The 24905-nt window shown below is 41.7% G+C and overlaps 1 protein-coding gene across 2 annotated transcripts in view; it reads left to right on the forward strand.

Moving 5' to 3' along the window:
• Positions 1-507: 507 nt before the first annotated feature.
• The window catches only part of RBPMS (RNA binding protein, mRNA processing factor), a 171699-nt gene continuing 147301 nt past the window's right edge, over positions 508-24905 (forward strand). For both annotated transcript variants that reach the window (XM_063077249.1, XM_063077248.1), the window contains exon 1: positions 508-712. In XM_063077249.1, the coding sequence (XP_062933319.1) occupies positions 647-712 (66 nt within the window). In that variant the 5' untranslated portion in view covers positions 508-646. The remainder of the gene's footprint in view (positions 713-24905) is intronic.

The raw sequence follows: 24905 nt of genomic DNA on the forward strand, positions 1-24905 counted from the left end.
AGGCGCGCGGACGCGCGAGGTGGCCTCGTCGGGCCCCGCTCGGACGCCGGGGCCCCCACGGGCCCGGGCAGCGGGCGGCCCCGACCGCCCTGCCCCCGGCCTCCCGCCCCGCCGCGGGCTGGGGTCGCCGCTTCCGCCCGCGCCCCTCCCCGGCCCCGGCCCCGGCCCTCCTCCCGCGGGGGGCTCCGCCGTGCCCGGCCCGGCCCTCCCGGCTGAAGCCCGCAGCCCCAGTCCGGGGAGGGCGGAGGGAGGGGACGGGGGAGGGCCGGGGGAGGGCGCAGCCAGAGAAAGGGCGCAGCCTCGAGCCCGTGCTTCCCAGAGCCCGCCCGGAGCGCGCAGCCCGCGGCCGCCCGGTCCCGACGGTCCCCGTCCGCAGCCCTCCGTCCGGGGACGCGCGTCCTCGCCGCATCCTTCCTCCCGCCCTCCCCGTCCCCGGCTCCTCCGTCCCGCGCCCGCGCCCGCCCGGCTCTCCCTCGCACTTCCTGAGTCGCCGCCGCACCCCGGAGCCCGAGCCCAGCGGCCGCGGCCCCCGCAGCCCGCGGCGCCCACCCGAGGGAGCCCCGGCGCCCGCGGAAGGCGACAGTGGGCGAGCGCGCCCCAGCCCTGCCCGCGCCCCAGCCCTGCGCGGCGAGCGAGGACCGGGAAGATGAACAACGGCGGCAAAGCCGAGAAGGAGAACAGCCCGAGCGAGGCCAACCTGCAGGAGGAGGAGGTACGGCGGGCGCCGCGGGGGACCGGCCGGGAGGGCTGCGCACGGCACGGCCCCGGGACGGGCCCCGACCGGTGGCCCCGGCCGGGCGGTGGCTCGAGCGCGCGTTCGTGGGATGGGTCCACGCGCGTCTGCGGGCCCGCGATCGCGTGACTCCGAGGACGTTTCGGAGACTTTGTTCAGTATAACGCTCAGCTTTGTCTGCCCGGGGCTCAGACAGCGGAACCGAGAGCTGACTCCTGGGTGACCTCGGCGCACGGGGACCCGGGGGTCAGGACCCGGTTGAGCGTGTGGGGCTGGGGCGGGCTGTGCGGCTCCAGGGGGAAACTCGGGGAAAGGTCTGGAAGCACCTTCCTGACTTCTGTCCTCTCCCTCTCGGTGTTGAGCGTTCTCGGTGAAGTGTCCTTCTAGCTGAGACGTGCTGGATTCATAGGTAACGACTCCTCAGCCGCCAAGACCCCGAACCTGGGCGATTGGCCTTTGCATCTTGAGGGGCGATGCGGACGAGGGGAGCAGAATAAAAGGGCTAAAAACGTAACTCACCAAGTGCTCATCCGGGATGTTTTAATAGGACTTTGACTTTGAGCATAACTTTTTTGTGCTGCGTCCGTATAGTATGATAAAAATTTTGCAGCTGCGGGGCGTTTTGTGGTGGAAACAAAGTTCAGTAACTATGTTGCGGGGGGTGTCTCATGAGCAAACGTTTCAGTATTTTGAAGTTAGTATATTTGTGGTGTCCTGTCAAATGGCTCTTCCTGCAGGTACGTTGGTATCCGCTTACTTTTTTAAGATCCCACGTAGTTGAGTTCTTAAACATTCTGCAAGAGCTTTATGCCAGAAAGCACACATCCCAATATGACCTATAAAGCGTTCTTACAGGTATTGCATCCTAATATGGAAGGTGAACACAGAAGGTGAACCGATTCTAAACCGGTTAGGATGTTGACATTAATGTTGAGATACTGTGTTGTGTGCAAACAGCTAATAGTGAAACCAAACATTGTGGAGGAACATATGTCCTCTGCACATTGTCCACTTATAAAATGGGAGCTATTTAAATGGGAAAGATAAAGAGACCCAAGACCATGGAAAACAAGGCAAAATAGATAGACGAGATTTTATACTCTTAGCCAGTTGCATGGTAGTGCAACCTAAGTGAATTACAGTAAGATGAAAATTGCCTTCTCATCTGAGGAAATTGCCTATTCTATTGTAAAGTATTATTTGGAAAAGTGTTGTTTTATAACTACAAGTGTAGGAATGCTACTGACTTTTTCAAAGGGATGGAGATTTGAATTGCAAGTTCCCCTTTTTTCTTGCATCTCACCGGCTGCTTTGCTATTTATTTTCCCTACCACTTAACATTTCAAAAATCACAAGTTTGCTTTCTTAGGAAATGCTGTATTTTAATTCACACATCAAGATAATCATTGCTTCGGAAACCTTTCTGTTTCAGTTAGATTGGCAATGCGTTTATTTCTAAGGGCAAACAATGTGTTTGTGTGAAACCATCTTTATCCATACATCCAGTTGAGAAAACTTGTAACTGGAAAAAAGGTAATCATGCAAACCAAAGATTTTTTTTTTTTTTTTGGTAGAGAGAGAAAAGAGGTCTGAGTGTTCCCCAAACCATACAATTAAGTAAAGAAAAGTCATGTTTTTCTGCTTGATCTATCTCAGTTGAACTGCTGCCAGGGCGAGGTCCTGGTGTCGTTCTCCTGGGCACCCCTCCCTTAATGTTAATGTGAGGTCGTGTGTAATAAGCGTGGTCTCGACCATCAAAGTACACTCACTGCCTCTTGTCCTGTTGCCCTGACAATGGTCTTTTTCAGGTGGGATGAGCATGTGGCTCTAGGAAGTGTTTGTATTTTTAGCAAAATACTTGTTTTTTTAAAAAAATAAGAGGACTGGTAGGAAGATTTCAGAACCGGAGTTGTCCAGGAGGTGGAATGTACAAAACAGATACACCCCGAAGAGAGAGGGTTTATAATGTTAGAAATTCAGGAAAAGAAAGTAAATTGTCCTGAATGATCCAGGTAATTTTGCCCGAATTCCCTGTTTTTTTATATTTTGTTTTTGAAAAACTCCTAACCTCTTTTTTTTTTTTTTTCCCTAACCCTGAAAGCCACAAGTCAAATAAATATGGTATTTGGTGAATCCCACTAATGTGCTCGGTGTTATACAAAACCACCACACTGGACCCTTTCTCTCCCCACCCAGTGGACCATCAGTTTGTTCTTAAACACATTTAAAAGGCTTAGCAGTGGACTCTAGTAAACAGAATACATGTATATAACATGTATGAGCACATAATGACAAGAGAGAAACAATGTGTTTTGTTGTAATTTCTAGTGGCCGTTGAATTGACATAGAAAAGTGAGTTCAATCATTAAGAAAAAATAGTTTATTTTGTAGATCATTAGGGTGGTTTAGGATTTCTATTGCGTTGCAGAATCCAAGTTTTGTTTTTTTTTTTCTATTTTTGAAAGAAGTTTTTTTTTATCATCTGGTATATTTTAACCCCATTTGAGAGGTTGTAGTGCTTACTCTGAAATAATGATGCTGAAATTTTTATTGGGTTTCGGTTGTATAGAATGAACAATCCAGGATTTAGCATTTATTCAGCCTTTTAGGGTTGGAAGGTTTTGAGAACTTGGGCAGAACATGTACTTCTGCTTTGGATAGCATTTAAAACTTTGAAGAAAAAATAATTTTAAGATTTGGCTAGTCAGCTGTGTAAGAGATAATACATCTGGCTTTCTGGTTTCCAGTGTGTTATACATATGTGTTACTACGCAGGTTGTCCCTGTAAAGAAAAACCAGTTGTCAAAATTTTACTGGGATCTGAGATTTATAAGGTTTATATGTATACGAGGGTACTTCAAAAAGTTCAAGGAAAAATAGAATTAAAAGATAATATGAATCTTTCCATGAACTTCTTGAAGTACCCTTGTAGGTATACAGTATCAGATCGTTCTTACATCATTTTACAATCAATAAAATAATTCCTAGAATCTGTCTCTAATTTTATGATCAGACTTTGATAGAACCATAATTATTTGTCTTATCTAATCAGTTATTACTAATAAATTTTTATATATTCAAATACATCGAGACTTTTTCTTTTGTGGATAGAAATAATTTATTTGTTGGTCACTGAATTTTCAAAATAGGAATTTCTTTTTTTTGAAACCAGTTAAATATGTAATTTACTTTTATTTTAACTTTTATCCATGTCTTTGAGTACTTTCAGGCTGATTGCAAATTATTTCTAAAAGGGATTTTATTATGTTGAAGCATTGATGTTAGTTTTTCCTTAAATTTCTTTGACAGAACTAACTCGTACTTAAAATAAAACTAAAAAAGCAAAAAACTTGGCACTGTTGGGATATTGATCGAAAAGATGTTGGGCAGATGTTGGGCAGAGATCATATAAAGTCAGTTCTTCAGAGGCTAATACAAATCTTTACTTCATACTCCTTCTTTTAAAATGCTAAGTAATTTTGCCAAAATATTGGGATCATAAGAAATTGTTTCTTTTAAGTGTTACAGAGATAAGGAAATGCCAGTTTGATGCGGCAACCTCAGGTTTTTCTTGTGCTTTAAGATTAATCTACGTTATGACTGAGAAGATATGGTAGTTTTATGCAGTTTAACCAAGTTTGGAGTCTCTTATTCCAAATCAAATCTGATACAATAAACTTATATTTCAATCACAGAAGAGGATTTGGTGACAATGATTTGGGTGAAAATGTGATAACCTTATAGTAAAATGAATGCTGGAAGACCACTGCCACTACAACATGCACTTTTGAGTTATTTTATTTTTCCAGTAGTGATTTTAAAATTTCCCCAATAAACCCTTATGTACATATTCGGTCGTCTTTGTTGTCAGTGGCATTTGTTTTTTTGAAAGGATAATTTAGAGGTTTTTAAAGATGCTTCCATATAATTTTTGTAGGTCCATATTAATTTTTGCTTTGAGGATAAGTGTTCAGTGCTGGTAATGGGATAAAGTTCCAATGAAGTCGGAATTCTTATGCACAGCAGTAACGGTGATAAAAATTAGTGCAGCTTTTCTGAAGGACTTTGGCACCATGTGTCAAAACGTGTTCTAGCCTTTTGCTTTAGTATTTTTTAGGAATTTTCCCTAAGGAAATAGGGTATAATAAAGATTTGCTTATAGGAATGATTATTACAAAATTACTTATGATCGTGAAAATTCACAAAGACTCCGCGTCTAACACAGGGAAATTGTTTGGTAAATCATTGTATTACTCTGGAAAAGGAATGCAGTCATCGGTTGGCATCCAGGGGGAGTTTGTTCCAGGACCCCCTTGGATATCAAAATCTGCAGATGCTCAAGTCCCTGATATAAAATGGCCAAGTATTTGCATATAACCTATGCCCATCCCTGTATACTTTAAATCATCTCTAGGTTACTTATAATACCTAATACAAAGTAAATAGTTGTTATGCGGTATTGTTTAGGGAATAATGACAGAGAAAAGCCCTGTGCATGTTTAGTACAGACACATCCATTGTGGGCCTAACTGCATTTTTGATACAAGGTTGGTTGAATAGGAGGGCTGACTTTGTTATGCAGCCATTAAAGGCTATGCTCTTTAAGGTGGAAAAAAAATACACACACACACACACACACACACACACACACACATTTGGTGGCTTAAAACAACAGATATTTACACTCTCACAGCTCTGGAAGCTAGAAACCTGAAGTCAAGTTGTTGCAGGGCCGTGTTCCTGCCGAAGGCTGTAGGGAGAATTCATTCTTGCCTTTCAGCTTCTGGAGGCCCCAGACATTCTGAAGACTATATTGAGGGGCTAATTCTCATGGTATAACATTAAATGAGAAGAGCACATTTTAAAGATTTATACTGTGTGAGGCTAGTTCTCTAATACTAAATAGATATACATAAAGTCAAATATTAATAAAACTTATCTGATTGGTGAATTTCTGATGCTTTTCTGTGTCTAAGTTTTCTAAAATGATCATGTGAACAAAAACAATTAAATGTCCTTTCGCTTTGAAGATTTCATTAAAGTCCCTTGCTGTAATAAGTGTCACGAAACCACACTGGGTGAGTCACATTTAGTTTTGCTCACAAGCCTTTTCGCAGGAATCAGTCCCGTTCTGTTGCTCATAGCCTTTCTTCATGAGATTTATCTCACTCATTCTCTATCCCGGATCATTTTAGCGATCTCTTCTATTTTCCTTTCTCAATCCATCCTTTTACCATACAGCTGGGTCCTCTGATGCCCCAAATCCATCAGATATTCTGTTCTCCATAAAATAAAAGTCCAAACTTGACATTCAAGATTGCCCGAATACCTCTGTACTTTGCAAAACATTTGCTTCACCCACTTTCTTTGCCTTCTGTTCTGTGGTTCTAGCCTGAGCTGCTTTCAAGGCAGGATTCAAGTTTTGGCCTACATTTTTTTTGCAAGGTCCCCTCACCTGATCGTCCCATCACATAGAGGTATTCCCTTAGAATTCTAGTAGAAATTGCTTTCTGTTATCTCCATTTAACTCCTGGATCATTACTGTGTTTCCTGTATTATTATTATTATTTTTTTTTGAAAAAAAGATCTATGCCATGTTATTATTGTATTCCTAGTGTTCAGCAGCTCCCCAAAGACAGTACCCCAGCACCAGGTAAGTACTCCCCTACACGTGCACGCGCACACACACACACACGCACATATATACACACATATAATTCTTTATAAATACATATCTGTAAACTTGCATGGAATTCCCTTATTGGTGAGGTTGGTGATTATGTTTGGATAGGTAAGCTGTTAAGAAGCAGCCACTTGTTTAATTTTGAGGGTCCCTTGCCCACTGGGGATTTAGAGAAGTCATGAATGGACCCACTGGGAGATTACTGCCTTGCCTCTGTCATTGGTAGCCTCTATTTGAGTACATGGCTCAGTATTCTTGGTGCATCAAGTAGCCACTGTCAAGGTGAGACCACTCATTCTGTGGAGCAGTTGGGTTCTCACCATTAGAATTTGGTTTCTGCTGTGGAACTCCATTTGACCTCTTGGACGTGGGCTTCCGGAAGCCTTGGTTAGGTGGAAGAGCACGGAACTCCCCGTGTTCCCAAACAAGCCTGCTCTGTGTGACAGCCACTTTGGAATGTTTGTGTTCAGTTTCATTTGGCACCTTAGCGTCTGCCGGGGGGCAGGGGAAAGGGAATGCAAATGTTCCTCTTGAACAGTGCTTGCTTTGGTCAAAGGAAAAAGCTTAGGAAGGGATGAGGAGAATGAACCTTAATAGCTGGAGCAAAAGTGGCTGCATGCTCAGTGGGCTTGAGGCCACTGGGGACCACCAGGTATTTAAATGGATGCTCTGTTGAGAGGAGGATGTCAGTGCCACGACCCTGATGGAGATGAGCTTACCTGACGTGGGGATAACTTGGATATATATAACTCCGTGCACTCACATTCTGTCTTTGACATATACCCGGAGAGTACTTTAAACAACTTCCATGCGTTGTGTGTGTGTTTGGGGGTGGCGGTGTGGGAGGTTGCTTGGCATTACCTGGAACTGGAAGCTGGATGAAGGGTATGTGTTTGAGCTTATCAGAATAAAGTTGACCAGCTTGTCAACATCGTTGATGGCAGAAAAAAAGAAAATACTGAAATCTTTTTGCCTACATCATTTTCAGAAATCTTTTTATCCACTCACTCACAAAATCATAATCACTGACTTTGAGTCTTTACTGTGTGCCACGTACTGGCCACGCACTCTACGCATGTTATCTTATTTCATCCTCACGACAAGCTGCTCTCAGAATTACGAGGATGACTGTCGTCATTTTATGGGGAGGCACCGAGGCACCAGGACGTAAGTCATCAGGGCCTTCCTGTGCAGATTCTGGGGAGGCCAAGATAGATGAGAGGCAGTTCCTGCCCTTAGGTTGCTTGCAGTTGAATGGTGATGGCCCTGGGTAAACAAACAGGTGTAATAAAGCGTGAGAGATAGTTGTTGCAGTTGGGCGCAAGCCAGCCATGCAAGGAGGAGAGGGTGATGGAGCTGGGTCAAAGAAAGCTTTAAAGACAAGGTGACATTTGAGCTAAGTCTCAGTTAAGATTTTGGCTAATGAGGAAGGGGTGAGACCGTGGGGAAGAAGGTGGTCCAGGCAGGGGATTGGCTCTGTATGAACATACAGAAGCTGAAAAAGACTTTCAGGGAAGAGGGAGTAAGGCGTGGCAGGGGAAAAGGGAAGGGGACATGAGGGCGGCGTGGCCAGGAGGCCATGGAGGAGCTTGCTCCTGGCACTGGGAATTGGCCTGTGTCCTCTCGCGCAGAGAGGGGCCCTGTTGAAAGAGTTGTTGAGAACTGGGGCTTCTGCTGTGAGAGTCCTGGTCTCAAAGGAAGGCAGTGTCGCGTTCTGGGCCTCAGTAACTGCTAGAAGTACAGGAGCAAAGACTAGCAGACATCCTTAAAGCCGCCTGGGGTTTTCCTTTGGATGACCAGCTAAATGGTGGTTGTATTTGTAGAAATAGAAAATAGAGAGGTTGAAAGCGGGAGAAAAGAAGGCAGCTAGGGTGAAGAAGTTGAGTGTGGGGTGCAGAAGGAGAACAGTGTTTCAGAACAATTCAAGACTAGATAGCTGGGAATTGAAAATGTGGGTAAATGAATGCCTAGAAAAGCATGTGAAACCTTGTGAGGGACCCAGCAAGGAAAGATATAGGAAATTTACCTAAAATTTGAAGCCATGAAAAAAAATGAGGGGTGGGGAAGAATTGGAAATTCTCAGGAAAAATCAAAATAGGTTTTTAAAGGTACTCTTTAATTTAGGAACATAAAAATGTATCACATATAATTTGCCTGGTTTTAATGTAGTAATGTTTAGTATCCATTGGAAAGGCTGAGGGGGAGCTTAGAAAAATCTAGGTTATATATAGTATTCCTCATGCTTTTTTGCTTTCATCAAAGATCTCAGGAACTTGTTTTTCTCAAAAATTTGCCACTAATTCCGAAGCTTTCACTTTGCCAGCTTTTCATTTCCCAACGCTTTTCATTTACGTTTTCATTTCCTACTTAGAAGGGAAGTCACCATAAAATGTGGAGAGGCTTGAGTTTTTTTGTTTTGTTTTGTTTTGGGCAGCTGGCCAGGACAGGGATGGAACCCTGGACCTGGCTTTATCAGCACCATGCTCTAACCAACTGAGTAACCTTGAGTGGTTTAATAAGACAAAATTTCTCCAAGTTGCTTTGTTCTTGTTTTACTTTATCAGTGGAGGGGGGAACGGCATCCCCAAATCATCTATTCTGTGCGTTATATTTTCAATTTATGCAATTCATGCTTTCCTAAATGTTTGCTGCCTCTCCTGCCCAGCTAAGTGTCAGCTGAAAGAAATGTAGTCTGGGAACTTAAAAAGAAAACAACTTACATGTGTATTTTCATAGGTTTAACCCTGCTGCAACCATTATGATGCACGTTATGTAGAACGTTAAAGAAAAAAAAGGAAATGGCAGTAATAAATGCCAATCACACCGGGAAGGTAGATTCAAATTCCAGGCTGTAATACAGTATTGTTACACAAATTTAAAATGCAAAGGAATGCTTAGGCAGCCTAGTTGAATCCTGCCAGCACCTAGGATTTTGCAAAGGTATGGGAAATCTGAGAGTCTCAAAGTTGAGGTCCATCTCACCGACCCATGAAAGTAAGAGGCCAACTTCTACTTTTAATTAATCTTTATTTCTCACGAGTTGATTTCTAGTGATGTTCCTCTGATTTTCCTAAACTGAGTCACCTGGTAGATACGCTGGCAAGTGGCCAACATTATCCTAAGAGAAATCCTAAAGATTACATAGAAATTTTTTCTTGAATCCGCACAATCCTGTTTTGTGAAAATTCCTCTTATGCCCACTGTGTGATCAAGGGATAGTTGCAGCCTTCAGGGAAAAGATGCACACAGAAAGTGCTATCTTATTACAGAAGTAGCAGAATTTCCTTTGTGCTCAAAGCGGAAGTGCTACAAAAGTGTAATTACTTTCCCCAGCATGTGTGATTTACAGGACTTAAAATGTGTGAGTTTCCAAAGAGGCATCTGTTTTTAAATACAGTATCCCTCCCAGCCAGGCAGGATGTGTTTGGGGAGGGCAAGGGAGGACATGCACTTCCGTCCTGTGCCTGCTCCAGGATGCTGGGAGGCTGGGGACTGAAACCTTTGGTACTTGAAGCTCCTCAGGGCCTTGCTTATCAGTAGAAGGAATGAGAAAATCGGGAAAAGTGCTGGAATCTAGTCAGCCACTACCAGGCCAGATCGTCCACTTTTCTGATTCTGCCCTCTCCCCTCTGCACTCTTCAGAGCCTATTCCTTCTCTTCCAGGGCCTCAAAGCATTTTCCCAGTAATGAGCAAGAGAATTGCTACAGCTAACACTGAGACCGTTTTTGTTGCAAAAATTTCCTTTTTTAACTTAATATGTGTAAGAAAATTGGGAGAGAGAATTGACGATCAGGTGCCAATCCAAATATAATCAAGCTTGTAAAAGCACTTAGAGATTTCTGAGTATTAATTTATTCAACACTTATGGAGCTAGTGTCTACTCTGCTTTTAGCACTGATCTTTAACCAAATAAAGTGTCATCATCCCATGTTTAGGGATAGGAAAACTGAAGCTCTGAGAGATTAAGTCATTTGTCTGGGGTTTTACATCTGGTGGAGAGGAGCTTAAAATTCTCCAGGGGCACATGAGGTTCATGTGATCTGGACCCTGCTGGTCTCTGACCTCATCGGCCGGGAATCATAGCTTCATTCATTGTGCTTCAGCTGCTTGGGCCTTATTTAGGTATCTCCAACCTGCCAAACTTGTTTCTGCCTCAGGGCCTTTGTGCCTGCCGTTCTGTATGCCTGGAAAGCAGTACATCGTTTGACCTCCGAGTTTAAAGTAGCCCACATTCCCAACTACTATCATATCCCCTTTGTTTTCCAGGTAGAACTTCTTACCACCTAACATTGCCTTGTGTGCAGATCATACACACTTATCTTGTACCCCTGGAATATAACTCCCTGGCAGCAGGACCTGCTGTCTTGCTTAATGCTGTAAAAACCCCAGTGCCTAGAACAATGCCCAGAACTGCCCAGTAAATTTATTGTTTGTAAAATGACTGGAATGTAGACCAGCCTGTTAAAGCCTCTACAGTACATCACATGGTGATCCACCTTTTTCAGCAGTTTGATTCCATTTTAATCATTTCTGCCTTCAGGACGATTATTTCTGGATCCCTATCCCCACTTTATTATATCAGAAACTACATTTATCATCTCACACCTTTTTAAACCAGAAATTTAAGCCAGAAGTTCACATAGTAAGTGATAGATCCCTTGTGTGGGAGTGTGCAGCAGTTTTTCAAACATAAGGAACCCTTCTCTTTTGTTCCTTAGAATGGAAACCTAGAACATAATTCCACAGAACCAGGCATGGAGTGAATGAACTTATGTAAAAGTAAGCCAAGGTGAATTTGATTCCTGTTTTGCAGATGCCACTATCAGGTTGCCAAAGTTGATGTTAATAACCAGATGGAATTGATTTGGAGATAAACTTAGCACTTGTAGTCCTCTGATTTTTGTCTAGCCTCAAGCTCAATATGCTTCCCCCCCCCCCCCCCCCCCCGTTCACCTACAAAATGAAAAGGTATGTAGCTCAGGGTGAAGCTGGCTTCAGCCAGACGAGTCCAGCCTTTAAGTACCTGTGTATGTAGTGGTAAAAAAAAGCTTCTAATCTACTTTGTGAATGAACCCTTAAGGAGCCACCTCACTGTCACAATTTATGCCCACTTGTCAGCCTCACAGACTCAGGAGCTGTTTTTATTCACTGTAAAGCTTAACAGATGACACTTCAGGACCAGAGAAATGTAAGTCTTAGTCACTTAGGGCATCAGACTGACAAGCCACCTGTTAATTGAGCAGGCCAGGACACTGATAAAAATGCAGGCCATTGGATTATCTTCATTTATGACATTTATGTCTTAACACCTCACCTTGAGCAAACTTTTTTTAATTGAAACAATTGATAATACTTATCTGTGGGGTACAGTGTTGAACATCAATACCTGTGTGCAATATGTAAGTAAGCACACTTTTTTCACTTAACCATCATTCATTTTCTAAAAGTCTTAGGACCAAGTCATGAGTACTCGTCATTCACTTTTTCTTATTGTCAAAGGACAAAATTACAACAAATTTAAAGATTTCAATTAGCTCTATTGTGATTCTAGAGTCATTCCATAAAATGGAATAAATATTCCAGTGAACTGAGCAAAAGAGGTTGACTTGATAGACAGAAAAAAAGGGCTGAAGAAAGCAGAAAAAAGAACAAAATGCAGATTGGTCATTTCAAAGTTACTTTCTTTGTCAGGTGGAGACTGAGAGACCGAACAATAGAAAAATAGCTGCTTACTTAACATCAGTTTACTTCAGGCTATCCTTTTCGTGTAAGGATTACAACTGGGTACTTCTTTACCGTGACTATTGAAGATTTAAATGTCCTATTTAGGAAATTCGCTGTTATCTGTCTCTCCTGATTTCTCAGAATGTCAGACCACAGCTTGGTTTGGGTTTGGTGACATGGAACTTTAGCAGGGATGACTCCATTTTGATCTTTTAGTCTGGTCTGTTGGGGCCTAGTGCAGCAACTTAGTCCAAAGCAATGGCCGCCTATAATTTTTATTTAACGTTATCGTCTCTTTGTTTCTAACGGACCTAGGACAAATCACTTATGCTGCTTGTCTTTGACAAGTCATTTATGCCTCTGTTTCCTTAACCTTAAAAGGTAGGGATTGTACAGGCACTGCCTGCTGTGCATTAAAAGAACCATAACTCTTTTTTCCACTTTCATTCCACTTTCCATTCCCCATTGTGACAGAACGCTGCAGTGGCATGCCAGGATACATCCAGGGTGGGCTGTTTCGTGGGGAATGGTTTTAATTTTAAGCCTTTTAAGTGAAAACCCTTAACCTCTGTTTCATTTGTTGACTTTTGATTGTTTTAACAAAATAAGGAAAAATTAGCGTAGCACTAAACTTTAGAAGCGCTTTTCTTACTCCTGGTTTTCATACCTGAAATTTTGTTTTGTTTTTTTCTAAACAAATCAGTGCCACTTCTTGAAAAGTGGGCGGGAGTCTCTGGGTGTGGGCAGGAAATGACCCTCTCTAAACAAAAGGACTCTTTAAGGCCCATCCTGAGTCTTTGTGTTTTGTCGAGGGGTTATGCAGAAAACCAGAGCTAGGAAAAGAATCTGCTTTAGCCATTCTAACAGAGGAGGGGAGAAAGGAGAAGATTCCCTCCCTACACGCCCTCCCAAGTGTCTTAAGTGCCAGGCGGCACCCACTGTGAGAGCCAAAGAAATGCAAGAGCAGGGCCTGGGTGGTTCTTCGGGAGGGCTTGGCTTCGTGCCCCCAGGGGGAAAGAAGGAACTGTATTGGGCAGAATTATACCCAGTGCGACATTCAGCTTTAACCTGGGCCTTCAGCTTTTGCTTGATAAATGGCCAGCAAAATACAAAAATACAGAATGGAGAAAGTGGGAGAAAGGGATTTTGTATGATCTATTTATTTATAAGCAGAAGCTCGGGTGCTCTGATTTATTAGTAAATAACCTGTAAGTCGGTCAAAGATTTGAATTACTGTGTTACTACTGTCTTTTTCTGAATTTAAACTGAGGACCACAGAATAGGTAGTGAGTATAATAGGTAGTCTCTTAACTAACAGAGAGGGGATTCATAATCATAATCATTATTGTGTTAGATAGTAGGCCCATAATGAAGAAATGTCAGGCCTTGCCCTGCTTTGGAATGTTCTCTCTCTTTACTTCAAAGTGACCATTCATTATATCAGTATTTGTACAGTGGGATCCCAAATTTATATTGCTAGGAAAGTAGTTAGGTCTTATCAAAATTATTTTGCATTTACAGATTCTAGTTGACTTGCAGCAACGAATTTCTGCTCTTCCAGGCACAGCATTTTTTTTTCCCCCCAGGAATATAAATCTTCTCACTAATAATTAGAAACATACATTTTGTTGAAAATGGTTTTATGGTTTATTTAGTTTTCAGAACACTTGAAAACGACAAACTTCTTTTAGAAGAAAAAGCATTGTTTGTTATGCCACTGTATTTAAGCTTTTTATTGTAACTATATTTTTAGAAAGGCTGACTGATGTGTTTGGTGGGTACTGTGTGCTGGAGGTGGATGTGTGGTTTCTTTACTCCACAGCACCAAATACTTACAGAATTGCAGAGATAAGATTAAAGCTGCCACTCAGTACCCATTATGAAAGGGTTTTGTTTCTATATTGAATGTGCTGGAAGACTCTGTATCTTAAATGTGAAGGGGTGAAGTATTGTTCAAACAGATGTGATTGTTGTAAATTCCAAAGTTTACAGGGAAAAATTTTTCTCATTGAAAATTCCAGCACCTGAAGTGTTGGTAGGTTTTCCTCATTTTAATACATTTTTAAAACGTTTAATTTTAGAAAGTTTAATGTAAATACCAGGGCCATTCACTCTAAGCTGCTTGCCACTAGGCAACGTCCAGAGTCAGAATGACGGCACTCAGATTCTTTGTCCTGAGAACTGTTTGTGTATCAGCCTTCCAAGCATGGTGAAATAAACATCACAACTGGGGACACTTTGCATAGGTTCCCTTGTGGTTTAGATGGATTCAGGAATGTAGTGTGTCTGATTTTATGGGGTGCAGGAGCTGCAGCTCTTCACAGTCATGTAACTACTGGCAGACCTCGAATCAAAGTGAAAATGTCCTGATGAGGAATGTTTGTCCGTTCTCTCCATGTTCTTAGATGATCAAAAGGAAGTGTCTTGCCCTTTGCAAGACCAGCATCTGTTGCCATTTGGTCATAGTGCACCCAGCCTGCTAGCTCTGTATCTTAAAAACAATTTGGAATACTGCGAGTTTCTGATTTTGGCAAATTTACACCCAAGATGTTTAACCATTAACCATCCCCTCTTCTCTGTTCCAGAAAACCCCACAGGCCTTTGATTGACATGAAAATTACTCTGGTTTCTCTTGTGTCAATATCATGGGTCATGGCTAGACAGACAGAAGAATCCTATTGGTGTGAGCTTACCTTTAAGTCAACAAAAAAGTGTTCTTTTTTCCTTTTACATTAATGAAGTCAGCCCAGGCAAAGCTTGGGTGCTGCTGCCCAGTGTGGGAGACCCAGGCACAGAAATCGGCATTTTCACCTGGGTCCTCCCACTCATTCCAATGCTTTCTGAAATCTCCCCACGATATAATATAATAGGCCTTATATTTTCCAAGTGGAAATTGCATTCGTATTCCTTGGAAAGCCTGCTATAAATACCTTCTCTCCTTCCTCACCCCCAATAGATTGATTTGCAGTCTTCTGAAGGAGGAAATTCCTCATATAGGGCTGGGATAAAGAGTAAGCATTATTGTGCATTGCAGAGCCCTGAGGTAGTTTCCCTTTGTTGAAAGTTCTAGGATATTCATGCGGTTCTTTTGTTGTACTGGAAATTTGTAATACCCACTTCTTTACAGCAGAGCTTCTGTGTGGAGCAGAGGTTTTTCTCCTGGGATATTTTTGCCTGTTTTAATCCCTATTATGTACTTAAGAAAGTTCATGGAAAAATGGAATGAAAAGATACTGGCAATCTTTGTATGAGCGTTGTGAAGATCCCTCATATTTCTGTTGGTCATTTCTCCCAATATTTCTCAAGGGAAGGATAGTAACGTAGCCCTGTTGTAGAGATTAAAATAAAATATTGATAATCCATTGGATTTTTGATTTTTGATATTTAGGGTTGAAACTACCAAGATTTGTAAGTCATTTGTTTACCTAATTGCATCACATTGTGTCCAAGCTTCTTTTCACTGTAGTTTTTCAAAATGAAATCTTTTTCCCCTCCTTATTGGCAAATAAATTTATCTATATTAGTCCCCGCTCCCCTACCACCCCCATCAGAAAATAACAGGCAAGCAAAAAAAAAAAAGATAAACAATTCTACAACTCCCTTCCCCGCAGCCAATGTTAATGTCTCAATATGAGTCTTTTTCATGTCCTTTTCTTTGTATGCACCCACTCACACACGTCTATTTTTTTAAAAAAGAGATCATTAATATAAGTGTTTCTGTTTTTTCCCCCACTTAACACATTATATTATGAATGCCTTTGTGTGCCATTGAATACATTTCTGCAGCCACATTTTTAATTCTTCCTATTGTGCTATGGTATGGATATGCCTTCATGTAGTTAACCCGTTCCTTATTAATGGACAGGGAGCTTGTTTCTAGCTTTCTGATATTAAGCGTTCTGCATCCTCCTTGCTAAATCTGTGTATATACCCTTAGCTTAAACTCTTAGAAGTGGAATTTCTGGGTCAAAGGGCATGCATTCTTTTTATGACATTTAATATTTATTGCCCAATCTTCTCTAGAAACACTGTACTAACTTACACTCCCACCAAGAGTATTAGCAGGCCCATTTTCCTACATCCTTTGCCACGGCAGTTTAAAAATGTCTCAAACATTGCTTCTTTACTGTGGAGTTTTGCACGTCTGTATTGTATCTGTGAGTGTTCTATCTGAGATTCAAAAGTAATGTTCCAGCCTGATTTGTACAACACCTGGATGTTACATACTGACTTTAAAAAAAAAAAAAAACTCCTTTTTAAAACATCTTGCAATTGTTTCTGATATTTCGGTGGGCACTAAAATGCTTATTAGCACATAATTTTTGGAGATGTCATTCATGAATTCATTGAACACAAGGAAAAGTGTTGATTTTGTGGTCATATTTATGAGGTGCTTGATATATTTCACTGACTATTAATGTCTGGCGATGAAGCCAGTACTTTGGGTGTTCTGTGTGCATGTACAGAATTTCATTGAATCAGCTCCATTATTTGTCTAAACTGTACTGGAAGATGCATCCTGATTTCATAGATGTTACAGTGTGGAAACGTGTCTCAGAACTCTGGTGGATTTGTCCTCATGTCTCCACTCTTCTGTTCACATGGTTGGTTTGCCCTTGAGGTAAGGGCAGAGACCCTCTTAGACACTTTAGTCAGTTTGACGTAAGTCAGTTAGCCATTTGCATCCCTGGAAGGAACTCCATAGTTACAGTTACATCAGCAAAGCCTTTTATTAGGCGCAGACTGTGGTGTGTATTTACTTGTGAAAAGCTCCTTTTCCTCTCCTCCAAATTGAGGAGGCGGCCCTGGAACTCCAGTGTAGAATCTGCCACAAGTATTCCTCAGTCTGCATGTCAGACCGTGCTGGCCATGCTTAACCTCCCGTGGAGGGGCTGTTTTTGTTTTCACTACGGATGCCCACAACATACCAAAAGCCAAATATTGTCTGAGGAGTGCAGTTCAGGTCTCCCCGTGTGGATAGGGCGATCACCATTAACCCCAGCCCACAGACCTCCTTAATTGTTAACAGAACATTCTGCAGGATGAATGTCCTCCACAAAGCCTGCACACATGTTGTTAGAGTGTGACTCTAGAAGTGAGCAGATGTCATGGAAACCTCAGTCTTGACTCATCCCAATTGTTCCATAGGAGTGGAATTTACATCTCATTTAGCATTTAATCTAACAGTATTTCAGGGTAAATTCCCATTGAGGTCATAAAATTCTGAGTTTATATGCGTAGCATCTTTCACAAAGGAACTGGAAGCTCTTTTGCAAATAAAAGCATGCCTTTTTTCCTTGAGTACTTGATTCCACTTGACAGATGGCAGAGGAGTCAGTGAAGAGAGCATTGATTAGTGGGGAAGAGGTATGACATCTCTGGGGTGTTTGTTCAAGACCGGCTGAGAGCCCTGAGTTATCTTGGCCTTTACGGGGGATGTAGAAGTGGTTACCAAGAAGCAGTTTTCCTGCCTACATGGAAAGACCCAAGTCAACACAGGAAACAATGGGAGAATAGCATAAGATCCTATATAAATTGACAACACTGTGTAATTTAGATGGAGAGCGATCAATGCGAGCCAGAGTAAACGGGGCTCTGTGGAAGAGAGATGGGTCTTGAGAAACTGCTAAGGTTTAAAGACACAGAAATGGGCACCGGAGTAGGAAAGTTTCACCATCGTTATGATTTGGGAATATGTTTGAAAATAGGAATGAATGTAGCACAGTTTTTGAGCAGGGAGAAGCTGTTCTGGCTATTAATTTTGAATGAATGAATGAGAAAATGAATGATATATATTGGGCTATTTTGAAGAATTTTTACCTGTTGATGCCTTAGGTTTCCCAGTCCCGCCGTGCCACAGTTGATCAGTGTACAAACTGATAGAAAGTTGACCCCTGCAGAAGCCAAGGCCAGTCCGCTTAAGCTTTCAACTCGTTCGGGGTCGTAGGCATGCAGGGCCAAGCAAGCTGTTCAAATCAGCGTACTGGAAAATAGAGCATCTTTCTCTTTGGCTATTTCTCCTTAACTTCCTTGTTGAAGCCATATACTCCATGACCTCTTGTTCTTTTGCTTATTCATTCTGCCTCTGTAGAATAGCATGGCTATGTATCAGTCGTGGTGCCTCTTAGTCTTGGAAAGTGAATATATAATTCCTAGGCGAATAACAGTCATTCCAAAGATGTTAAAACTCCTTCTGTGTTAGGCGCTCATGACACAAGGAACAGCAAATTCACATTGTCTCTAATTGTCCAGGAACTTCCAGGGTAGGGGGGTTGTGTATATATGAAACAAATGAAAGCACAAGGAAATAGAGAGTTACACACTGGTAGATGGTCTGAAGAAGGGGCAGCACTGTTGATGTGGGAACTGCAGTTGATGGGGACAGGAGACCTTGTGTACATTTTTTAGGTACTGGTCACATCCCTTCACGTATGTTAACTCCTGTAATCCTCACTACACTGTGGTCAGTGCAAACCTTCGTCATTCCTACTTTTCAGGTGAGTTGCCGAGGCTCAGTGAATTGAATAACTTTGCTCTGGGCCACAGCTAATAACTACTGAAGCCTGGATTTGAACCCAGGCAGTTAGTTCCAAATTTGCCGTCTTACACTTGACCTCACTGCCGGTCTGGAGTGCTCTTTTTTCAGAGAATTTTATTCCAATGCAATCAAGAGATCTCTTAAGCTTAATACCTCTCAGGCTCTTGCTTGGATAGAGAGAGGAATTTGAGACATGGAACTTGCCTAAGCCCTCAGGAATCAGTAATGTGGCAACTTCTTGTCAAGGAGGTGAGTCACCCAGTTATAGCGTCTCTGGTTTCGGAAAATCTGGGTGGCCTTTGACTTCCTCTAGCCGCAATCTAGTCTTTCCCACCTTTTCCATCTTGCCTATCTGGACTCTAAGTCAGACCCTCGGAAACTCATTGGACCTTTCCACTCTTAGTCCGTCAGCGTTAAGGCAGATTTCTCTTTCCGGGGCGCTATTCTCCATAAATCAAATGGCACCTGAAAACATTTGGAAGCTCCTTATCCAAGATTTGATGTGTGTGAAAGTGTCCTCAAAACTGAAGAGAACTGTGCAAATGTACACCACTGTTTTTATTGTTATAGTTAGTGGTAAGATCCAATAATTCACATATCTTAAAATTCGCCCTATTTAAGTGTATAGTTGAATGGCTTTTTGTATATTCATTGAGTTGTGTAACCATTGCTACTATCTGATTTTAGAACATTTTTTCATCCCCTTCTTCCCCCTCCAAAAAACTCAGGCCCATTAACCAATCACCATTTCCTCCTCTCTCTAGCCCTTGGCAACTACTAATCTACTCTGTGGATTTGCCTATTATGGACATTCCATACAAATGGAAAATATAAAATTCCATTTGTTACTGGCTTATTTCACTCAGCACAATGTTTTCAAGGTTCATCCATGTTGTAATATGAATTGATACTTTGTTCCTTTTTAGGGCTGAATAATCTTCCTGTTGTATGGACGTACCACAGTTTGTTGGTCCATTCATTTGTCCATGAACATTTGGGTTGTTGCCACTTTTGGGGTGACCTGTTCTTACAAAGGCATTCCACCTCTAGGTCCCTGAATTTCTAGTGATTTCTTGAATTCTATCCACCTATTTACATTTTTTTCCATCCAGGCTTACCCTGTGGGTCTTTCTAACTTATTAGCCTGTGGGGCTTTCCTTCTGGAGGACTGTTCAGCCACTGAAAACATACTGAATACACCACTTAGTATTTTTATTTTTATCCTTTTATGTGTCCCCATATGTTTGTTTATTTGGCCCATAAGCTCATGTTTTTTAAAAAAGACAGTTCATTCAATAAATATGTATTGAACACCTACTATGTGCCAGGCCCTCGGGTGGCATTTGGGATAAAACAATGAACAAAGCTAAGAGCCCTGCCTTTGTGGGGACATAAATCCTAGCAGAGCTTACATTCTGAGTGACTTTTTATTTTTTAAAATACGTAATTAACTGCTACTCTTTTATGTTTCCAGCATTTGGCCACAAGATGTCAGACAGTGTAGGTTCACAGTAAACATTATGGATAACTCACATTGACATTAAATTTAATGAAGCCACTTAGTCCTCTCCAATTGTATAAGTTGCTGTCTCATGTCTTACTAGCACTAGAGTCACAGTTGCAGAGTTTATTCGTGAAGGTGAAGGCTGTTAAGTGTCCTCTTGGAGAATAGAAACAGATTAGGGGAAAGCGCATCTCCTACCCTCCTGTCCGTGTCTGTACTTCACCCTGGCCTGTGCTTTGTTCCTATCCTAGGCTGTTCAAGTAGGAGTCTTAATTATACTAAGCCATGAAATCTTGTGGAGACCCCGTGGGAGACGGAGGAGGAAGGGCGGCGTCTGTTTCTCACTTACTGTCAAAGTTGAGGAATTTTCCCCTTCCTGTTCATTAGTAGGAAAGCGTGTGCTCAGTTTCTGACAAAATTGAGGCTTGCCTGGCCTGAATCAGGTGCCCAAGGAGAGCTGCCAGCTCCTCACCCTCCCTGTTATAATTACTTGTAATTCATCAGGCATTTTTCTTCCCCAGTCTCTTTTGGAAATGATAGTAGCGTGGCGGTCCCAGAACACCATGAGAATTAATGAGTTAAGATTTGTGGTGGCCTCCGGAAATGTTAAGTGCCAGTGGTGGCCTTATCTTCTCTCTGAGCACAGTTGCCTTATAAGGCTGTCCACTCGGGCTGAGGGACCTCTGTGGGGAGCAGGGCCAGCCCTGAGCCCAGATGACAGTGGCAGTCCCTGACAGTGTTCCCAGAATGGGCTCAGATTTCCTATTTTAATACCGGTGGCACCATTTTTTTTTGCTAATTGTTAGTGTTGGTCTCATAAGTACTTTTCTGTCAACTTTACAACTGTTTTTAGCCTCCCATCTTCATGATTGTTGTCCTTTCAAAACCTATTATAGTAAAAATCCATTTGAACAGAAATATTCCAGTCAAGTTAAGTTCTCAAATTTTCTTTTTCTGGAGAGATAGGCTACTTATCCCAAGAATTATTTGAAGTGAATTTATTCTTATTTAAATGCTGTATTGAAAGATAAAATAGATATAACATTGCAATCGTGCTCTATTTTTTTTTAAAAATTGATGAATTAAAATGCGCAAATATTCAGTGTGGATTTCTACAAAAGTTTGTTCACTTTTCACGGAACACACATTTTTTCAAACAATAGTATGTAAATGTGGAAATTTTCATATTTGAAAGCTGATTTTAAAGATTTTTCTCTCCTACTCTGCTTATCAGTATAATGGCATATAGATTTATGCTATCACAGGCTTTTTTAGCTAGAAGGAACCTGTGAAGCTTTGTCCAATACCCTCACTTGAGCAACGAGGCAGCTGAAGCCCATTCTCTTTTTTAAGCAGGCTGAATTATCCTAATTGGCATTGTTCTAATTGGTTCCTATTTCTCTCCCTGGAAGGAGAGCTGTCATGTCTTTCTGGATCTCTTGGTCAAGTAAAGTAACCCATATATTTTGAGTTTTTCAATTTATAAAGTGGAGAGAATGATAGCTACTCTCAGCCTACTTTAAGAAGGATGCTATTGTAGGTAAATGCTGTAAAACAAATACTAAAACTTGGGGGTGGTCAAGAAAGGGGCACAGGATTAGAATATTCTTTCTTATTTCCTTGTTGACTTTAGAAGAATTTTAGTCGTACCCTTTTTTTTTTTTTTTTTTTTTAAAGTGTCACCAGAACAACAGGCATTGGGTCATTGGTTGTTATCTATGCTGGCTCAGTGGCTACCTTCATTTTAATTAATGATACACTTCTGTTTGCCAAGGCAGGTAGCTTGTAAGTAAACATAAATCCTATTTAGAGGCAATGAACAAATATTTTTGGTGACCCTTGGACCTCCTGCATCTGTGTGAATGTTTATAGGCAGTCTCTTGTTTATAGGAAATGGTGTAGAGTTGAGGAACTTTGGCCTTAGTGGTGGGAAATGGGACAGTGTAGTCAGGGTCTGTTGCTGGTTAGCTCATTTGATTAGAGCAATATGCTAATGAACCCCAAGGTCACTGGGCCATCTGTGTATGGGTCAGCCAGCTCTGCTCTGCTGGGATCCCAGACCTTGGCCAGGAGGCTGGGCAGTGTGTGTCATCGGTCATGAGGCTGGAGCAGATAGATAGATAGGTCTGTACAAATTTATCACCAGACCCAGAAAACGAATTCAAAACACATGGCCTGTAGACTATTTGGGCTTTTTAATTTATTAGGATATCAACAAATTTTTGCACAGCTTTCTTTTCTTTTTGGGGGCAGCTGGCCTGGATGGGGATCTGAACCCTCGGTGTTACGGGGCACAGTTTTCTTAAAAAAAAAAAGATTTTTTTCTGATTAATAACAAAATACCTGTTATTGAGGATCCTGGGAAAATACAGAAAAGTGTAAGGGAGGAAACAAAAATCACTTTTTATTTCGCGTCTGGCAGAGGTTACATTTTGGAATTTTCCGTTCTTGACGTTCTCGTCCCTTGGCTTCCATGACACCGCAGTCAGCCGACTTCCCTCTTCCTCCCTGACCCCACCTCTACATTCTCCTTTTCACTTTTTTCCTGGTTTGGTCCTTAAATGAGAGTGTTCCTTAACCCTCTGTCCTGCATCTTCATTTCTCATTGTCCTGCACTCCCATGGTGTCCTTTGTCCCAGACGTCTGTCCTGATCTCCAGACTCACATACCTAAGTGTTCACACAACTCAGACTTGACATGTCCCCAAACTGATTTCATTACCCTCACTCCTAAACCTGCTCCCGCTCTCCCTGTGTTCCCATCTCTTGGAGTCACACCCTTCACCCAGGTGCCCAACTTTTCCCCCTTCCTCCCTAGCTAATCCACCACCAAATTCAGCAATTTGACTTCTCAAATATCTCTCAAATCTGTTGACTCATCTCCATCTTCCCTGCTACTGTCCTAGCTCAGGCCACCAGCAAAGCTTCTGCACCAGCAAAGCACTGCTGTACCTGCTCTGAACGATTTTCCTGTCTCCAGCCTTTGCCCCCCTTCAGTCCTTGCTCTTCAGGAGAGCCAGGGTAACCTTTCAAAAAATGTAAATATGTTCTGTCATGTTCCTGCTTAAAACCATTGACTGCATCCCCTTGCCAGATAGCCTCATCTGTGACTTTCTCCTGTAGACTCTATGCTTTAGTCATACTGAGCTTCATTCACTTTTCTAATAATGTATCACCTTCTTTTTCATTTATGCAGTAAGTGTTTTTATTGATGGTCGACCATGTCAGAAAGCAGGTTGTGGGAACTCAGAGTCCTGGATGGGATGGGGTAGGCTTGCCTGGAAGGCTCTAATGACACCGGCTTTCGGAAGACCTGGGGCAGGACCATGCGGTTAACGGCTTGGTGTGTTAGGAGGTGGTATGTGTACACACTGTGCCTTGCACAATGCCTGGCAGCTTTTCTGCTGGGCCTTGAAGGATGACTTCTTAGGAGAATTGTGGGAGAAGCACATGGCACAGAAGGGAGGATGTTCTGATTTCTTCATCTAAAAGAAGTGCCTTCTGAGGTTTGTCAGTTTGGTTTTGATTTCTACTTAAAATTGTTGGGTATAAAGCTGAGTTTTAATGTAATACAATAAGTCCCTTTTGTAACATTCCAAATGATGTTCCATTGCAATGTGGGATTTTCAGAATTGGGAAATCTCTTTGAGCCAGGACGTAGCGTGTTGTTTCTGGATATACTAATGACTTAGGAGTTGGAGGGGTTGCGTACATACTAGCCACGTCCCCTGCCTCTTCTTGGGTTTGTTTGCATCCTCCACTCCAGATAAACTAAACAAAATGGTACAGGGTAGAAAAGGCCCTCCATTAGTGGACGTAATGTTTGTGTAAATGTTAATCCATAGGAAATAAATGTTCTTTGCTTTCCAGGCTTACAGATACTCTCTTTTGCCCTCACCCTGCCCTTCTGCCCTCCTGATGTTTTCCATCATTTTTCTTTTGGTGGGTAAAGCGTGTTCTTCAAAGGGACAGATAAATCTTTTTACCCAATTTTAGAATACAATAAAATCTTTTGAATATGTTTGTGGTTACTGAAAAGTTTGTTAAAATGTTCAAGTATTTTACTTTCATATAGAAACGAAACAAAACGTATCACAGTGACTGGGTATGTAAGCTTTTACCAGGATGTTTGGAATTGTTGGGCACTGTCTCTGTTTTCTTTTTGTCTTCATAGTACTAATTCACAGTGAATCTTCATTACTTAGCACCAGATAACTAATATCAGTGGCTGAAGTCAGCATGGAGACTTCTCAGCCTGTTTTTCATAAATTTTTAGAAAGTTGCAAAAAGCCGTAAATACCACGTCATCTCATTTTTCAGCTATTAAAAAATTATAATTACCTGTGATTTTAAAGAATGTAAAAATATAGAAATATATGCAGCAAACAATATAAGTTCTCCCTCAATCTCCTACCCGCATCCTACTCCCTCAGAGGTGTAATCATAAAGGTTTAATATTCATCTTTTCATGTCCTTACATACTTTACATGCCAATGAAAATGTTTTCTTTTTTTATCTTTTTTGCTCTTTTTAAAATTTTAACTTGACAGTAAATCTTAGATCTTCATGTCAGTATGCACAGCTATAGCTCATTCTTTTTAATAGCCTCAGAGTATTTCATTGTATGGATATACCAAAATGTATTAACTATTTCTTGCTGACTGATATTTGGGTTATTTTTAATATTTTTGCTGTTACTAGTGCTATTACAGGAAGCATCTTT

This window comes from Cynocephalus volans, chromosome 13 (genome assembly GCF_027409185.1).
Source record: "Cynocephalus volans isolate mCynVol1 chromosome 13, mCynVol1.pri, whole genome shotgun sequence".
Lineage (NCBI taxonomy): Eukaryota > Metazoa > Chordata > Mammalia > Dermoptera > Cynocephalidae > Cynocephalus > Cynocephalus volans.